The 15653-nt window shown below is 44.2% G+C and overlaps 1 protein-coding gene and 2 pseudogenes across 3 annotated transcripts in view; 2 read left to right on the top strand and 1 right to left on the bottom strand.

Annotated features, from left to right (window-relative positions):
- The window catches only part of LOC309545902, a 1177957-nt pseudogene that overhangs the window by 897123 nt on the left and 265181 nt on the right, over nucleotides 1-15653 (bottom strand). The gene's annotated exons all lie outside the window — the stretch shown is intronic.
- LOC309545905 (uncharacterized protein) overlaps nucleotides 1-15653 on the top strand; it is a 146645-nt gene that overhangs the window by 103679 nt on the left and 27313 nt on the right. The window contains exons 4-6 of the mRNA XM_082245326.1: nucleotides 2130-2198; nucleotides 4297-4365; nucleotides 13964-14032. Coding sequence (XP_082101452.1) covers nucleotides 2130-2198; nucleotides 4297-4365; nucleotides 13964-14032 — 207 coding nt within the window. The remainder of the gene's footprint in view (nucleotides 1-2129; nucleotides 2199-4296; nucleotides 4366-13963; nucleotides 14033-15653) is intronic.
- On the top strand, nucleotides 7619-10884 carry LOC309546593 (annotated as a pseudogene). The gene is made up of 3 exons: nucleotides 7619-7630; nucleotides 9465-10062; nucleotides 10801-10884. The product of its transcript is annotated as an uncharacterized misc_RNA (transcript).

Genomic DNA, 15653 nt, shown 5'->3' on the forward strand with positions numbered 1-15653 from the left:
CTGACAGTCGCCGCCCCCACCCCTCTGGTTTTTGTATCTGGGGGTTGTTGCCTTCCGGTACTGCTTGCTACGAAACTGAAGTAATATCAGATTGGTTTCTGGTAATGGCTGTGGGGTGGCCCCCTAGTGGCGTGCTGAAGTACAAAAGTTTTTTCGTATTAACCTGATAATTAATTATCTGCCTAGCCTGCTCCTGCAGAGTGCGCCATTACCCATTAGTGAAGGCTAATACCATCGGGCGGCGACTGTCAGAGGACTCAGAGAAAATAATTTTACGGTAAGTTCTTACAAAAATTCTATTATTTTCACCCACTTTTTGCACTAGTAATTTTTTTTAGTACTAGTATTTCTCTGACCTTAATGTTTTTTATACAAATTTTTGTATACCTTTTTACTTGATATTGTTATTTATGCTGATGTATATATTATTTTGGTATATGATTGCAAAGTCACACTAAGCACAGTTCCAGCACTTTATAAGGGTGGATGCAGACAGAGCACACACCGATTACATAATACCAATAAGCAGCCAAAAGTTATTCATCACGGCTATAAGAGCTATCATATTGTATTATTCTTTTTTATCCAGTATCACATACTATTTGGTTAAATACACCACATAGCACATTATTATTCTGTTTAAGGATATGCGCTGTGGGTAATATTTTTAGTATTACATTTATTTCATTGCTTACCCTTTGGGGTTGTTCACAGCAGCAATCCCATTGTCCAAAACCTGACCACATTTATATCACCTACCCCTTGGCGCGAGTGTTTTCCACAACCAAAAACTATAGTCTTTCACTAGCACCTACCTAGGAGGGTGCTACACTCACCCCCCACCTAACCGAGCCATGCCCTCACTAGCACCAACCTAGGAGGGTGCTAAATGCAAATAATGGCTTCCAGTTCTGAAAGACAAAGCTCCAGCAATCTCTAATAATAGATTGTTCTGACTTCTAAAGAGGCCACGTTGTAGAAGGTCGGGTCAATGTTTTCACGTTAAATGCCCCAAGTTTGGAGGATCCAGAAGCACTATATGAAGGCAACTCTTGTTTTCCGCTTTTAACCACTTAAGCCCCGGAGGATTTTCCTGCTCAAAGACCAGGGCCTATTTCGCAATTTAACGGAAAATTGTGCGGTCGTGCGACGCTGTACCCAAATGAAATTGACGTCTTTTTTTCCCACAAACAGAGCTTGGTGGTATTTGATCACCTGTGCGACAATTTTGAAAAAAATAACAATTTTTTTACATTTTTTTTATATGAAACCCCCCCCCCCCAAAAAAAAATGTAAAAATCAAAATTTTTTAACATTTTAGGCCAATTTGTTTTCTGCTACATATTTTTGGTAAAAAAAAATCGCAATAAGCGTATTTTGATTGGTTTGCGCAAAAGTTATTGCGTTTACTAACTAAGGGAAAGATTTGTCATTTTTATTGTTTGTTTTTTTTAACTAGTAATGGCGGCGATCTGCGATTTTTTTTTTGCGGGACTGCGACATTGCTGCAGACAGATCGGACCCCTGACTAACATTTTTGACACTTTTGGGGGTACCAGTGACATTACTACAGTAATCAGTGCTATACATATGCACTGCTACTGTAAAAATGACACTGGCAGGGAAGGGGTTAACTTTATTAGTGATCAAGGGCTTAAGTGTGTCCCTAGGGGCGTGATTCTAACTGTAAAGGGGCGTGGCTAGTGATGTAAGCACAGAGACATACGATCCTACATAGCAGGATCGTATGATCTCTGCTGTTACATCAGGGAGAATGACAGGCGGCTTTGTTTACATCAGCCGCCTGCCTTTCTCCCTCTCCACAGGGAGATCGCGAGTGACCGGCGGACATAAGAGCCGCCGGTCACTCGTGCGGGGACCTCAGTGAACGAGCGGGGGCGGGAGCGTGCTTCCGGCGGCGCGCGCGCGCCCCTTGCAGGCTCCTGGGTGAGGGACGTAGTACTACGTCGCTTTGCCCAGGAGGGGCTGACTGCCGCAGTAAATATACTGTGGGCGGTCGGCAAGCGGTTAAAATACTTTAGCACTTTAGAGGAACTAGTTCAATGTCAATTTTTAGAGAAAATTATTTATGTGCTGATTGACTAATATTTACATTTTCACGTTTTAAGAAGAAACAGAATCTGGGAATGATGTGAAATCAAAAATGAAGAGCTCTTCTTTGGATGCACCAGTAACAGGTAGGTGTTAGGGAACTGGGGGTGTTGGTGTGTCTCTGGGTGACTTTTCTGAAAGTGTCTGAGGCAATCATTGATAATGACCCAACCAATCACAGCAATCGGAGTCTCTCTATTCTGTGTTAGAGAATAACATGAGAGATTGGTTAGTTGTCACGTGGCAGCACAGACTGTCTCGGATGGTTTCATGAATGAGCTCAGTTGTGGGGGTGATGTATATATTGTATCACAGAATTACACTTACCTCCAGTGCCGGGACAAGTTCATCTAGAGCCCAGGGTGATCATGCCAAACTGCGCCCCCCCAAGATGTATGAGCATTATGTATCAGCAAACCCCCCCCCCCCCCCAAAAAAAAAACCCAACAATTTAACACACATCTGCATGCTTACCCTCTAAGCATAGTTTCCCCTCCTCCCAAGACAAATCTGCCCCCTGCTGAATTCCCCCATCCTAACACAAATCCTCTACCCCTCAAAATGTCCTAATCCTCCCTCCCAGCACAACCCCCCCCAATTCTCCCTCCTAGCACAATTACCCCCCCTCAAAAAAAAAGTGTGCCCTTCCTAGCACCCCTCCACTATATCACCTCTTCTAGCACAAACCACCAAATTCCAGCTCATAGCGCAAATCCTCTTCTCTCATCCCAACACAAATCCCCTAAATCACCATTACAACAGTTCTACCCAAATGACCCTTCTTAGAACAATTCTTACCCCCTGGCGCTCCCCAAATCGTCTCCCCCCAATCTTCTCACAGTGCCTTCCCCACTTCACATGAAGCCACAGTGCGCAGGGCAGCTGCCCCTTCTGCCCACCCTTTGTCCCAGCCCTGCTTACCTCATCTGACTGTTCTTAGCTCCAGGATCTGTTACTTCTACTCAGGCTTTTTTTTTTTCTCAGAGAATAGGTACAGGGACCCCCCTTCTGATCTTTTTAGCCCCAGGATACCTTACTTTCTTTCAAAGTTTGATGAGTATGGCTATCGAATGCCGATGATGGCTTCTAGTTCCAAAAGACAAAATTCTTGCACCCCTTCAATACTCTTTAGCATGGACATAAAGGCCGGTGCCAGCATAATGCAGCTTAGGCAGCTGCCTGAAGGCGCCAGGATGGGGGGGGGCAGTAAAATAAAAATCCCCAGCCACATGCTGGGGTTTTGGATTTTTAACCTTGCTGCAGCCATGTGTTTTTGGCCACTATACTTACCTGGAGTGTGTGTACTTTAGTAGAGCCGACTGTCAGCTTTTAATGTGGAAGTGATACAAGCAGCTCTAAAGCCGGTAAACACTTCCAAAACTACTACAATATGTCGCCCCACCCCCCGCACGACCACCCATGACCTGTTTTTCTCTGCAATCCCTTGCAGATGATGGCTTCTGAAGGGTTAATGGTGTTTTCATGCTCTATATTTTTCTCCATTATTCCTGCAATTGTGCCTGATTTATAGTCATAACATCTTGTTTGTTCGGCTATGTCTGACTCTGCAGAAATAGTTGCACATAAGAACATCCTGATAGGTAAATTTGTTATGGGAAAAGTTTAAACTTGTGTAGTATGCCAAAACGTATCATGTGGTTGTAAGTTATACTGAAACCAAGCCCCTTATTGTGAAATTCATTTTTCTGTTCTATATATATATATATATATATATATATATATATATATATATATATATATATATATAAATATGCTCAGGACATTTCCTGAAATAAACGAACATGCTTTGACTCTGCCCTCGTGTCTGTCTCTGTGTGTTCCGAATATTCGTAGGAAGTCCATCTAGACATTCGTTTCAAAAGTCCCTAACAGCTTCCAATTCGAAAGACAAAATTCTTGCATCTCTCTAATAAAAGATTGTTCTGACTAATAAAGAGGTCACATTGTGGAAGGGTCAAGTCAATATTTTCATGGTAAAGGCCCCAAGTTTGGGGGTTTCCGTAAATTTTATGAATCATAATGGAAAGATATTTAAAGGCAACTCTAGGGTTTGGCTTTTACTACACTTTAAAGTGTGGCCAAAGAGATACTTTTTATGTAAATTGTTAGAGAGAGCAATTTATACATTCTTTGACTAATATTTCTTCTTTCACGTGTTTTAAGGAGAAACAGAATCTGGGAATGATATGAAATCAGAAGTGAAGGGTTCTTCTTTGCAATCACCAGTAACGGGTAGGTGTCAGAGAATGGTGGGTGTCGGTTTGTCTGTTTTGTTTTAGAGGATATTGGGAGACTCTGGTTGGCTGCCACACGGATGTTTTCATGAATGGGTTCAGTTGTGAGAGATATATACATTTGTATCACACTATCACAGAATTACACTTACCTCATCTGACTGTTCTTAGCTCCAGGATACGTTACTTTTTTTTTCCCCTACTGGAGCAAATTGGATCATGCTTTTGCTGGGTTTTTTCGCCTTCCTCTGGATCAACTGTGGGTATAGGATTGTGTATATGGGATTGTATGGTTGGGTTTTATTATTATTATTTTTTTTTATTGGTTGAGCCAGATGGACTTGTGTCTTTTTTCAACCTAACTAACTACAGTATCTCACAAAAGTGAGTACACCCCTCACATTTTTGGAAATATTTTATTCTATCTTTTCATGTGACAACACTGAAGAAATGACACTTTGCTACAATGTAAAGTAGTGAGTGTACAGCTTGTATAACAGTGTAAATTTGCTGTCCCCTCTAAATAACTCAACACACAGCCAATAATGCCTAAACCGCTGGCAACAAAAGTAAGTACCCCCCTAAGTGACAATGTCCAAATTGGGTCCAATTAGTAATTTTCCCTCCCTGGTGTCATGTGACTCGTTAGTGTTACAAGGGAGCACGTGTGCTAAATTTGGTGTTATCGCTCTCACTCTCTCATACTGGTCACTGGAAGTTCAACATGGCACCTCATGGCAAAGAACTCTCTGAGGATCTGAAAAAAAAAAATTGTTGCTCTACATAAAGATGGCCTAGACCCCAGGTCCTCAATAGGCGGACTCCGGGCTGCGCCCGGACCCCGACGCTCTTAGATCTGGACCGCTGCCTACTTTATTTAATTACTGGTTGCTAGATCACCGGCTGCCCGGCGTCTAGCAACCTGTGACGTCACACGCCGCCGCTGCAGTGAGGGAATGGAGCCGCCGCATCCTTCATAGTTCCGGCTCACAGGCGGAGTGATATCAAATGCACTCCGCCTGTAAGAGAAGGAGCCGTACAGAGGAAGCAGCGGCTTTGCTCTCTGCTGCTGCCGCCCGCTTTCTATACGGCTCCTCCTCTCACAGGCAGAGTGCATTTGATATCACTCTGCCTGTGAACCGGAACTATGAAGGAACATACTAACATATGACACCGCCTACTAACTATTTAACTCTCTGTACATTAGAAATAAACAGGAAGTATCATTTACCTGAACAACGTGTGTCAGTGTGATCTCCTCGTACATGCACTACAATTACCTAATTAGACCAAGCAGCAGAAATCTATTTTGAGCCTGATTGCGGTTTCGGGAATCATTACATTTTGGCGCCCAAACGTGGGACCCCCAGGTTCGTCCGACGAAAAGCCGCGTAGGAGGTTTGGAGACTGGATGAGACAGACCAAGAGGGACTTGCGCACCCCTGAGAGTACGGTAGGTACTTTTAATTTTACCACTGTACGACTTGTCTCTGTCTTATCTTGTCACCAATCTTGACGGCTTTTCAAAGGACGTTTCAGAGGCAGGCAATCTTTTATTCCTCGCCTGGGGCTGTTTTTATTAACCTGCCGTAAGATTTCTGCTGGCTGTATATTGTTTGTTCAGTGTCTGCCACCCTGAGTGATTGGGACTCTGCAGGATGAAAGAAGGTTGCATTTGTGTGTCCTCAGGTGAGCTGCCTGCCCTTGGGATTCAAGTGAGCTTTCTGCCTTTGAAAAAGACGAATATTTGCAATGTACGTCCTTCGGGATGGGTTACTCGGGGGGTTGACTGATTGAAGGACCCCCTGAGGGTTTAGCTCAGCTGCAGGAGGATACCCGACACTAGGGGAGGCAGGAGTAATGTCTTCAGTGTCTGTTTTGTTTGAAGTGTATCTCAGCAGATTGAAAGAATAGTTGTAAGAGTGCCTGGGATTCAAGTTAGCTGTCTGCCCTTGAAAAGATGGACCTTACAACAATTACTCGGGAGGGGGGGTTGACTGATGGAAGGACCCCCCCCTGAGGGTTTGATCAGCTGTTGAGGTCACATGACACGAGAGAGATGACAGGAGTTATGTTTTGTCCTGTGTGTGTTGTGAAATTAAACGTACATTATTGCACAGATAAATCCAATCAGGTTTGGGGTTGCTACGGGAAACAGAAAGAGAGAGACAGACGGAGAGGGGGAAGGGGTTAAATTTTACATTTTTCCAATCCAACCCCCCTTCCCTTCTGTGTGTCCCTGGTAGTCTTTCTGAGACTTGTGCTGTTTTTAGGTAAACTCCCCCGCTTGCAGCTGGTACATTCTTCTCGTGAGAAAAAGGGAGGGGGTATTTTCTGCACCGAGCGGTGTGAGCAGCGTAAGCAGCGTAGAACTAACGGGTCTAGCATTCATACGTATATACAATTATCTCTATAACATTAAATTTTTTTGACATTTATAAACTTGTGTCTACCTTGTTTGACAGAGAGCGTAGCAGTAGTAGATAAAAACACGGTTTTATCACAAAAAACATACATTGCCGTAGTTGGCAGGATACTTTGAGGTTATTTTTTATAGAATTATAGATAATGAAAAATGACATTTTGCAAATGGTTCCCTATGTGAAGGGGAGCTTTGGTGCAAAATTTAGAAAATTGGCTACTTGCCAAGAAAGGGTTCAAATGTAAATATCTTTGTTCCTGTATTAGTTATAGAATTATTTTTTGGACATCAAGGGTTACAGCAATTAACGTGACCATTGAACACTATTGGCACTGAGCCAAAAGTTTTAAATTAGATAAAATTTTTATCTTATTTATCTTATTATAGTATTTAAGTGATGTTTGGGGGTATCCTCTATTGCAGGAGGGGAACCTCTGGTCAGCTCTGGTCACCCCTGGTCGGAGTTTTGAAAATTGGCACGAAGCCAAAAGTTTCAAATCATGTTAACCCATTAGTCACCAGTACTGCCCCCTCCGGCCGTCAGCTGAGACGGCGGCAGAAGAACAGAAAAGAGTGAGGGGTCAGCATATTAGCAAACCGGAGAAGGGAATGCTTGCATATGATATTGTAAAAGAAAGGTGGTAAAGCAGTTAAAATGTTATCTAAAGTTGGCAAAGGTTTGTGAGTTCAAACAAAACCGTGCTGACAGGCTGCAGCCAGAGCAACCATAGAAGTAGCAGCGTACGCTGATAACAGAACAGAAAGGAATGCTGTGTGAGAACGGCTAAGAAATTGCATAACGAATGATGGATCGTAGAAGCTAAGAAAGATGACGATCAAGGTCGGAAATTGCATGATGTATGTGTATCATAAAGTCGATTCTAAAGCCAATAAGCCCCCGCCCTATAATGGCGTCTGGAGAGATAAAGGGGAGGGTCCTTACTCTCCACCTACTACCCATTATCCTCACACCACTCCTACTCAAACGCAACCCACTGTGACAGTTCCTGCAGACGGCCATCTTGGTGCAGTCATGTCCTCACTTCCTGCCCTGCCCGGTACAGTTCCTGCAGACGGCCATCTTGGTACACCAGGAAGGCCTAACAAAGGCCTATATCCAATTCTCCCTGTTCTAAACCAGGATGGTTTCTACCACACTCCCATCCTCCCTGGATTACAGGTCCAATATACTAGTGATGGAGACACATCCGACTGGGACGACCAACCGCAGGTGACAAGGGCACCCGATTATTTAACCCCATCACAAACAGCGACCTTAATGACTGTCTGCCTGACCCAGAAATGCAGCCAATGCCTCTCTACCACAGGATAGTGCAGCTACAAGAAATTTACCTAGTCCCCTTACTGAGCCACTCCGAGTGGGGACATTTCCTGATTTGCTTGCCAGATTTGTGGTGTCTTCTACATGCCCCTTGAATCTGCTAGGAGCTGATGCGCTATCGGGACTACAGGCCTCAGTCATTTTTATGCCCGAAGGAGGAGTGAAGCTACATACTCCCCTATCCTTACAAGACTCATCTGCCAAGTGATGTGTTCTCTGCCTCTCATGATGACACTCCATGAAACGACAACTCCAAGTTCAATCCAACAGGAAGTACTTGGCAGGATCCCTGCATGCCTATGGTCCACAGAACCGGAAGACATTGATCACTTAAAAGTACCACCAGTCATGGTGCAACTAAAACCTGGGGCACTCCTACCTAGAAAACCACAGTACCCCTTGAAACCAGCTCAATCCGTAGCTATCTCAAAGCAGGTTGAGACCCTTGTGACTAACGGAGCTTTGATACCCTGTACTTCTGAATGCAACCTACCTTTGTTCCTAGTGAAGAAACGTACCCCAAAAGGTGAACCAGAGAAATACAGAATGGTCCAAGATTTCCAAGCCAATTTGCCAAAGCCATAACCTCCATCCTTGATACCTGGCAACAGGAACACCCTACAGTGACTCTTCTCTGTGCAGATGACTACCCCGCTGCTGAATAAAATTCAGAAAGTCTACTATGCTACCTTGCGGAACAAGGCTGTAAGGCCTCCAAAGAGAAAATACAGTGGTGTTCCAAGACTGTCACCTTTTTAGGCCACTGCATTTCTAAAAGCACAAGACATATCACATCAGACCGAGTAGCTGCAATCCAGAATATTCTTCAACCAAAAGCAGCTAAACCACTGCATGCCTTTCTTGGACTCATATCTTACTGCAGGGCGTGGATATCTGATGCATCAATCCTCATGCAACCACTCTATGATGCTCTCAAGTCCGTGCCATTTACCCCGTCAAACGAGGCCCTGGACAATTTTATTCTGCTGAAGCAAGCAATATCCACAGCTCCTGCTTTGGGCCTTCCCGATTATGAGAAACTCTTCAAACTGTTTGTGTCGGAGAAGAATGGCCACGCCACAGGGGTCCTGGCTCAGGAACATGGAGGACATACTAGACCCATTGGGTACTATTCTTGCCACTTAGACCCCGTGGCCAGGGGTGGTCCTTCCTGTCTAACAGCTGTCTTTGCTGCCCAAGCACTCCTGCTTCTTCTGGCACCGCATGACATTGCTGGCATCTTAAATCAGGTGCAACTCCGACACCTGTCCACGACCAGACATCTACGGCTGCAAATCTCCCTCCTACTTCCTGACAACGTGACCCTCCAAAGGGGTCTCACTCTCAACCCAGCCACCCTTCTGCCGTTCTGTGTTTGAAAACCACATATCTCCCTACAGTGAGTGCAATTCCTCTGGAAAACCCTGACTACACACTTTTTTGTGGACGGATCCAGATATACAGATGGAGGCAAGTACCACACAGGTTATGCCTTGACCTCTGAATTTGAAATCCTACAAGCAGTAGCATTACCACCAATTGTATCTGCCCAGGAAGCAGAGCTTCAAGCCCTCACTTCAGCGTGCAAGATAGCAGAAGGCAAAAGAGCCGACATTTACACAGACTCAAGATACGCCCTTGGAGTAGCTCATGATTTTGGTATCATCTGGAGAGCTAGAGGGTTCCTGACAGCGGCTGGAACACCGGTGAAACATGGTCCTGCCATCAAAGATTTAATGGATGCACTACTCCTACCGGAACAAGTGGCTGTCTTGAAGGTTAAAGCACATGGCAAGCTGAATTCTGAAGAAGCCAGAGGAAACCACATGGCGGATAAAGCGGCTAAACAAGCAGCAACAAACCAACGAAAAACGGCCGAAGCGGCTGAAGAGGAGAGAAAGTCCCCAGTGCAGAGGCCTTTGGCAGTGCATGTGCCATCTGACAGACTATACCTAGCCTCTATGCAAGGGGCGGCTCACACAGAAGAAAGCTGGAATGGATCGACAAAGGAGCAGAATACGAAAGACGGGGAGGACAGAAAAGACACCGCAGAAACATTTGGCGAAACCCTTTATATCCGTCCCAGAGGATACACATTGATCACCTACAAATGCCAAAAAGCTGCCGATATGAATACGCCCTAGTGGTGGTGGACATGTTCTCAGGCTGGCCAGGAGCCTACGCAGTCACAAACATGACAGCTAAAACCACAGCTAAAAAAACTACTTAGTGAGATAGTGTGTAGATTTTGGGTCCCAGAGGTGATAAGAGCGATCAGGGCCCAGCTTTCACAGCAACCCTAACAAAAGAGATTTGGGCAGCACTGGGAGTTCAGTTGGCTTTACACACCCCACACCACCCTCAAAGTAGTGGTTAGGTACAAAGGATGAATGGGACTCTAAAGAACAGGATGTTAAAGATGGCCCAAGAGACTAACATGAGTTGACCAGACAGTTTGCCTATTGCCCTGTTCAGTGTCAGACACACCCCCCGGGGGAAACATGCCCTGTCTCCCTATGAAATTTTGTTTGGTTCAGCCCCCAGACTTGGCTGTTACTCCCCACAGCAGTTGCAGTTACAAGTTCCGATGTGTTAACTTGTTATGTTACATACGTATTTGTCTAAAGCCTTAACTAATATCCATTCTCGAGTATTTTCCTTCATTCCAGATCCAGAGACAGACTCGGAACCCACAGTCTTCAACCAGGAGACTGGGTGTTAGTGAAGAAATTCACAAGGAAAAATTCACTTGATCCCTGATACAAAGGACCATTCCAGGTGCTGCTGACTACAGCTACATCAGTCGAGCTAGAAGGGAAAAGCACCTGGATACACGCCTTTCACTGCAAGACAGCCCAATCTCCTGAAGACAAGATCCTACTGGCAGCACAAATATCCTTTTTTCTTATAAGTTTGATAAAAGCTCAGCAGGTGATTATCACCAAAACAGGTACTCAACAGGCGGCCATTACTAAGACACATGGTGTCACTACATTTTGGTACAATTCATCCAGCACACAAGTGGTTACGTTTACTTTTGATCTTTGTAGTATAATACCCCTGATAAATACACTGAACCAGCACCCAACCACAAGAGGAAGCGAGCAGCTCCCTCTGGAAGCTATGATCCTCATGTGTAAATAGATGCCATAAGGGTCCCGAGGGGGGTCCCAGATAAATTCAAAGCCAGGGATCAGGTAAAAGCTGGTTTTGAGTCTTTGCTCCCCATAATAACTGTCAACAAGAATGTAGATTGGGTTAACTACATATATTATAACCAACAGAGATTCGTGAATTACACCAGGGATGCCCTCCAGGGAATCGCTGACCAGTTAGCCCCCTCTTCGTCGCTCCAGAACCGGATAGCCTTAGACATGGTTTTAGCGGAGAAAGGAGGTGTCTGTAATTTGGTAGAAAAAAAACCATTGACAACATTGGCCCAAATGGTAAAGTTACTCTAGCTATAAAGAAATTGGAAGATCTGTCGTTTGAGTTGAAGAAGAACCCAGGTATTACAGACCCTTGGGATCAATATTTTAGCTGGATGAGTGGGTGGCAGAAGGTGCTCGCCCAGGTAGGAGTAACAGTACTGATAACAGCTGCTCAGTACTGGTAACAGTACTGAGCAAAGCTGTAGACAATAGCACACCTACATTTCTCCACCAAGAAGAAGAAGACCGCCTTATGATGGAAGAGGACAAACCCTTTACCCCTCTACAGTCACTCCCTGTTCATAATTTCACAATTCTATAGGGTTGTAGGGATAGATAGCACCTGACTGCCCTCTCCAGGCTGTATTGAGGGGGGTAGTGAACTAGTTACTGCTCTTTATGTACAGCCCTAAAAAAGTTGCGGAGGAGTATGGGCCAGGTGAGCAGGCGCTTTAGTATGGGGGACAGAAGAAATATAGCCATTTTAGAGGGGAATGTGAAGGAATGCAATGAACATTTGTGAATTAAGCAAAATGTCTATTTTTCTATGTCTGTTTCTCTGTACATGTACACATCTTTTTTTCTGTCTTCCTTACTCAAAATGGCCGTTACTAGATACCCCCTCCATCGAAATGGAATTTTGTGAGGAAGAAAGCGCTTTAGGACGAAGCCCTTCCTTGAAGATAACATTCATAAACTCGAAGAGAGTTACTTTATAATGGACATGACTAATCAGAAAGCTGCAAATAATCAGTATTATGCTAATATTATGCTTATGACGTACTAACATATGACACCGCCTACTAACTATTTAACTCGCTGTACATTAGAAATAAACAGGAAGTATCATTTACCTGAACAACGTTTGTCAGTGTGATCTCCTAATGCATGCACTACAATTACCTAATTAGACCCAGCAGCAGAAATCTATTTTGAGCCTGATTGAGGTTCGCAAATCATTACACCAGAAGGAAGCCTCTTCTAAAGATGATGCACAAGAAAGCCCACAAACAGTTTGATGAAGACAAGCAGACTAAGGACATGGAATACTGGAACCACGCCCTGTGGTCTGATGAGACCAAGATAAACGTATTTGGTTAAGATAGTGTCAAGCGTCTGTGGCGGCAACCGGGTGAGGAGTACAAAGACAAGTGTGTCTTGCCTACAGTCAAGCATGGTGGTGGGAATGTCATGGTCTGGGGCTGCATGATTGCTGCCAGCACTTGGGAGCTACAGTTCATTGAGGAACAATAAATGCCAACATGTACTGTGATATACTGAAGCAAAGCATGATCCCCTCCCTTCAGAGACTGGGCCACAGGGCAGTATTCCAACATGAGAACGACCCCAAACACACCTCCAAGATGACCACTGCCTTGCTAAAGAAGCTGAGGGTAAAGGTGATGGACTGGCCAAGCATGTCTCCAGACCTAAACCCTATTGAGCATCTGTGGGGCATCTTCAAATGGAAGGTGGAGGAGCACAAGATCTCTAACATCCACCAGCTCTGTGATGTCATCATGGAGGAGTGGAAGTGGACTCCAGTGGCAACCTGTGAAGCTCTGGTGAACTCCATGCCCAAGAGGGTTAAGGCAGTGCTGGAAAATAATGGTGGCCACACAAAATACTGACACTTTGGGCCCAATTTGGACATTTTCACTTGGGGGTGTACTCACTTTTGTTGCCAGCGGTTTAGACATTAATGGCTGTGTGTTGAGTTATTTTGAGGGGTCATCAAATTTACACTGTTATACAAGCTGTACACTCACTACTTTACATTGTAGCAAAGTGTCATTTCTTCAGTATTGTCACATGAAAAGATAGAATAAAATATTTACAAAAATGTGAGGGGTGTACTCACTTTTGTGAGATACTGTATGTAACAATGTAACTATATGTAACTTTCTTTCAGTATTTGATGAGCATGGTTATCCCATGAAGATGATGGCTTCCAGTTCCGAAAAACAAAACTCTTGCACTTCTCTAATTATTGTTCTGACAAATAAAGAGGCCATATTGTAGAAGGGTCATGTCAATTTTTCCAAGTTGAATGCTCCAAGTTTTTGGGGGTTCCAGAAGCACGATTGAGTTGATTTACTAAAACCGGAGAATGAAAAATCTGGTACAGCTGTGCATGGTGGCCAATCAGCTTCTATCTTCAGCTTCATTTAAGCTTTCACAAAAAAAAAAAAAAAAAAACTTGGAAGCCGATTGACTACTATGCAGAGCTGCACCAGATTTAGCATTCTCCAGTTTTAGTAAATTAACCCCCATGTGTCATAAAGGAAAATTATTCCTAGTTTTTGGCTTGTGGACATGGAAGGACTACATCAATGTAAATTATTAAAGAGGACAATTCACTTGATGATTGACAAATATTTCTTCTTTCACATGATTTAAGAGAAAACAGAAGATGGCGATGATGTGAAATCAGAAGAGAAGAGTTCTTCTTTGGATGCCCCAGGAACAGGTGGGCATCAGGGAACAGGTGGGTGTCGGGGAACAGGTGGGTGTCGGGGAACAGGTGGGTGCCGGGGTGTCTCTGGATCATATTTATAAAAGCGTCTAAGTGAAGAATTGATCATGAGCCAACCAATCACAGCAACCAGAGTCTCTCTATATTGTTTGAGAGGATGAAAGTGAGACTCTGGTTGGCTGTCATGGTTGACTGTCTCAGATAGCTTCATGAATGGGTTCAGTTGTATATATGTATAACACAGTCACAGAATTACACTTACCTCAACTGACTGTTCTTAGCTCCAGGATACGTTACTTCTTCTCACGGCTTTGTTTCTCAGAGAATAGGTGCAGGAACTCCCCCTCTTCTGAGTCCTCCCTTGTCTCCGCCCCCTACCCACCTCTGAGCATCATCCCTTGGTTCCACCCTCTACCCTCCTCCCAGTACCACCCCTTATAGAGAATACAGAACCAAGTATAATTTTGTGATGCCAAGTAATTTGGATGTAACTTGTTAATGAGAACAAGAAAAGCAGTAAAATACTGTAGATCCCCTGTAGTTAGGGACAATAAAGTCCTCCCCAGCAAAAAAAGAATCCCACCCCAGCAACACGAGACCCCACACAATGATAGACCCTACCCCAGCAACAATAGACCAGACTCCAGCAACAATAGACCCCACCCTAGCAACAATGGATCCACACAAAACGATAGATCCCACCCCAGCAACAACAGACCCCACACAACAATAGATCCCTCATAAAACAATAGACCCCAGCAACAACAGGCAACCCACACAGCAACAATAGACCACCGACAGCAAAATACAACACCCAGCAACAAAGGGTCCACCAAAGCAACATTAAAAATGCCCAGCAGCAACAACAGATCCCCCAGCAGCCAGCAACAATAGACCTCTCCCTCAACAGTAGATCCTTGCCAGCAACATAAGACTCCCTGCAACATAAGACCCCCCCAGCAACAATATATCCCCCACCAGCAACAATAGACCCCCAAACAAAAACAGATCCCCACCAGTGACAATAGATCCCCTAGCAGCCAGCATCAAAAGACCCTCCAGCACACCCCACACCCCATGCTATTATATACATTCAGTGCTGAAGGTGCCGGAACTGCGTTCTTCCACGTTCCCGCTGAAAAAAAGCCCTACTTCTTCTAGTTGATGAATTAGTCATGCTATTATGGATGAGAGCAAAAAGTGAACTAAGATTTAGGTTGAAATGTGCCTTTAGGGCAGTTCTGCGATATGATTTTGGAATATTGCGCATTGTTGTCTTCTGCAAGGTACCCCTGGACAACCTTCTCCTGAATTGTTTTACTCTTTCCTCATCTGACCGCTCTCCAGGTTTATGCGACTTCCTCTCAAAGATTGATTAGTACGGCTATCCCATGCAAATGATGGCTTCCAGTTCCAAAGACAAAATTCTTGCACCTCTCTAGGAAAAGATTGTTCTGACTAATAAAGAGGCTACATTGTAAAAGGGTCAAGTCAATATTTTCATGTTAAATGCCCCATGTTTGGGGATTCTGTAAATACTATGAATCATAAAGGAAAATTATATGAAGGCAACTCTAGGGTTTGGCTTTTACTACAATTTATTGTGTGATCATTG

Source organism: Pelophylax lessonae (assembly GCF_965119305.1).
Source record: "Pelophylax lessonae genome assembly, chromosome: 2".
Lineage (NCBI taxonomy): Eukaryota > Metazoa > Chordata > Amphibia > Anura > Ranidae > Pelophylax > Pelophylax lessonae.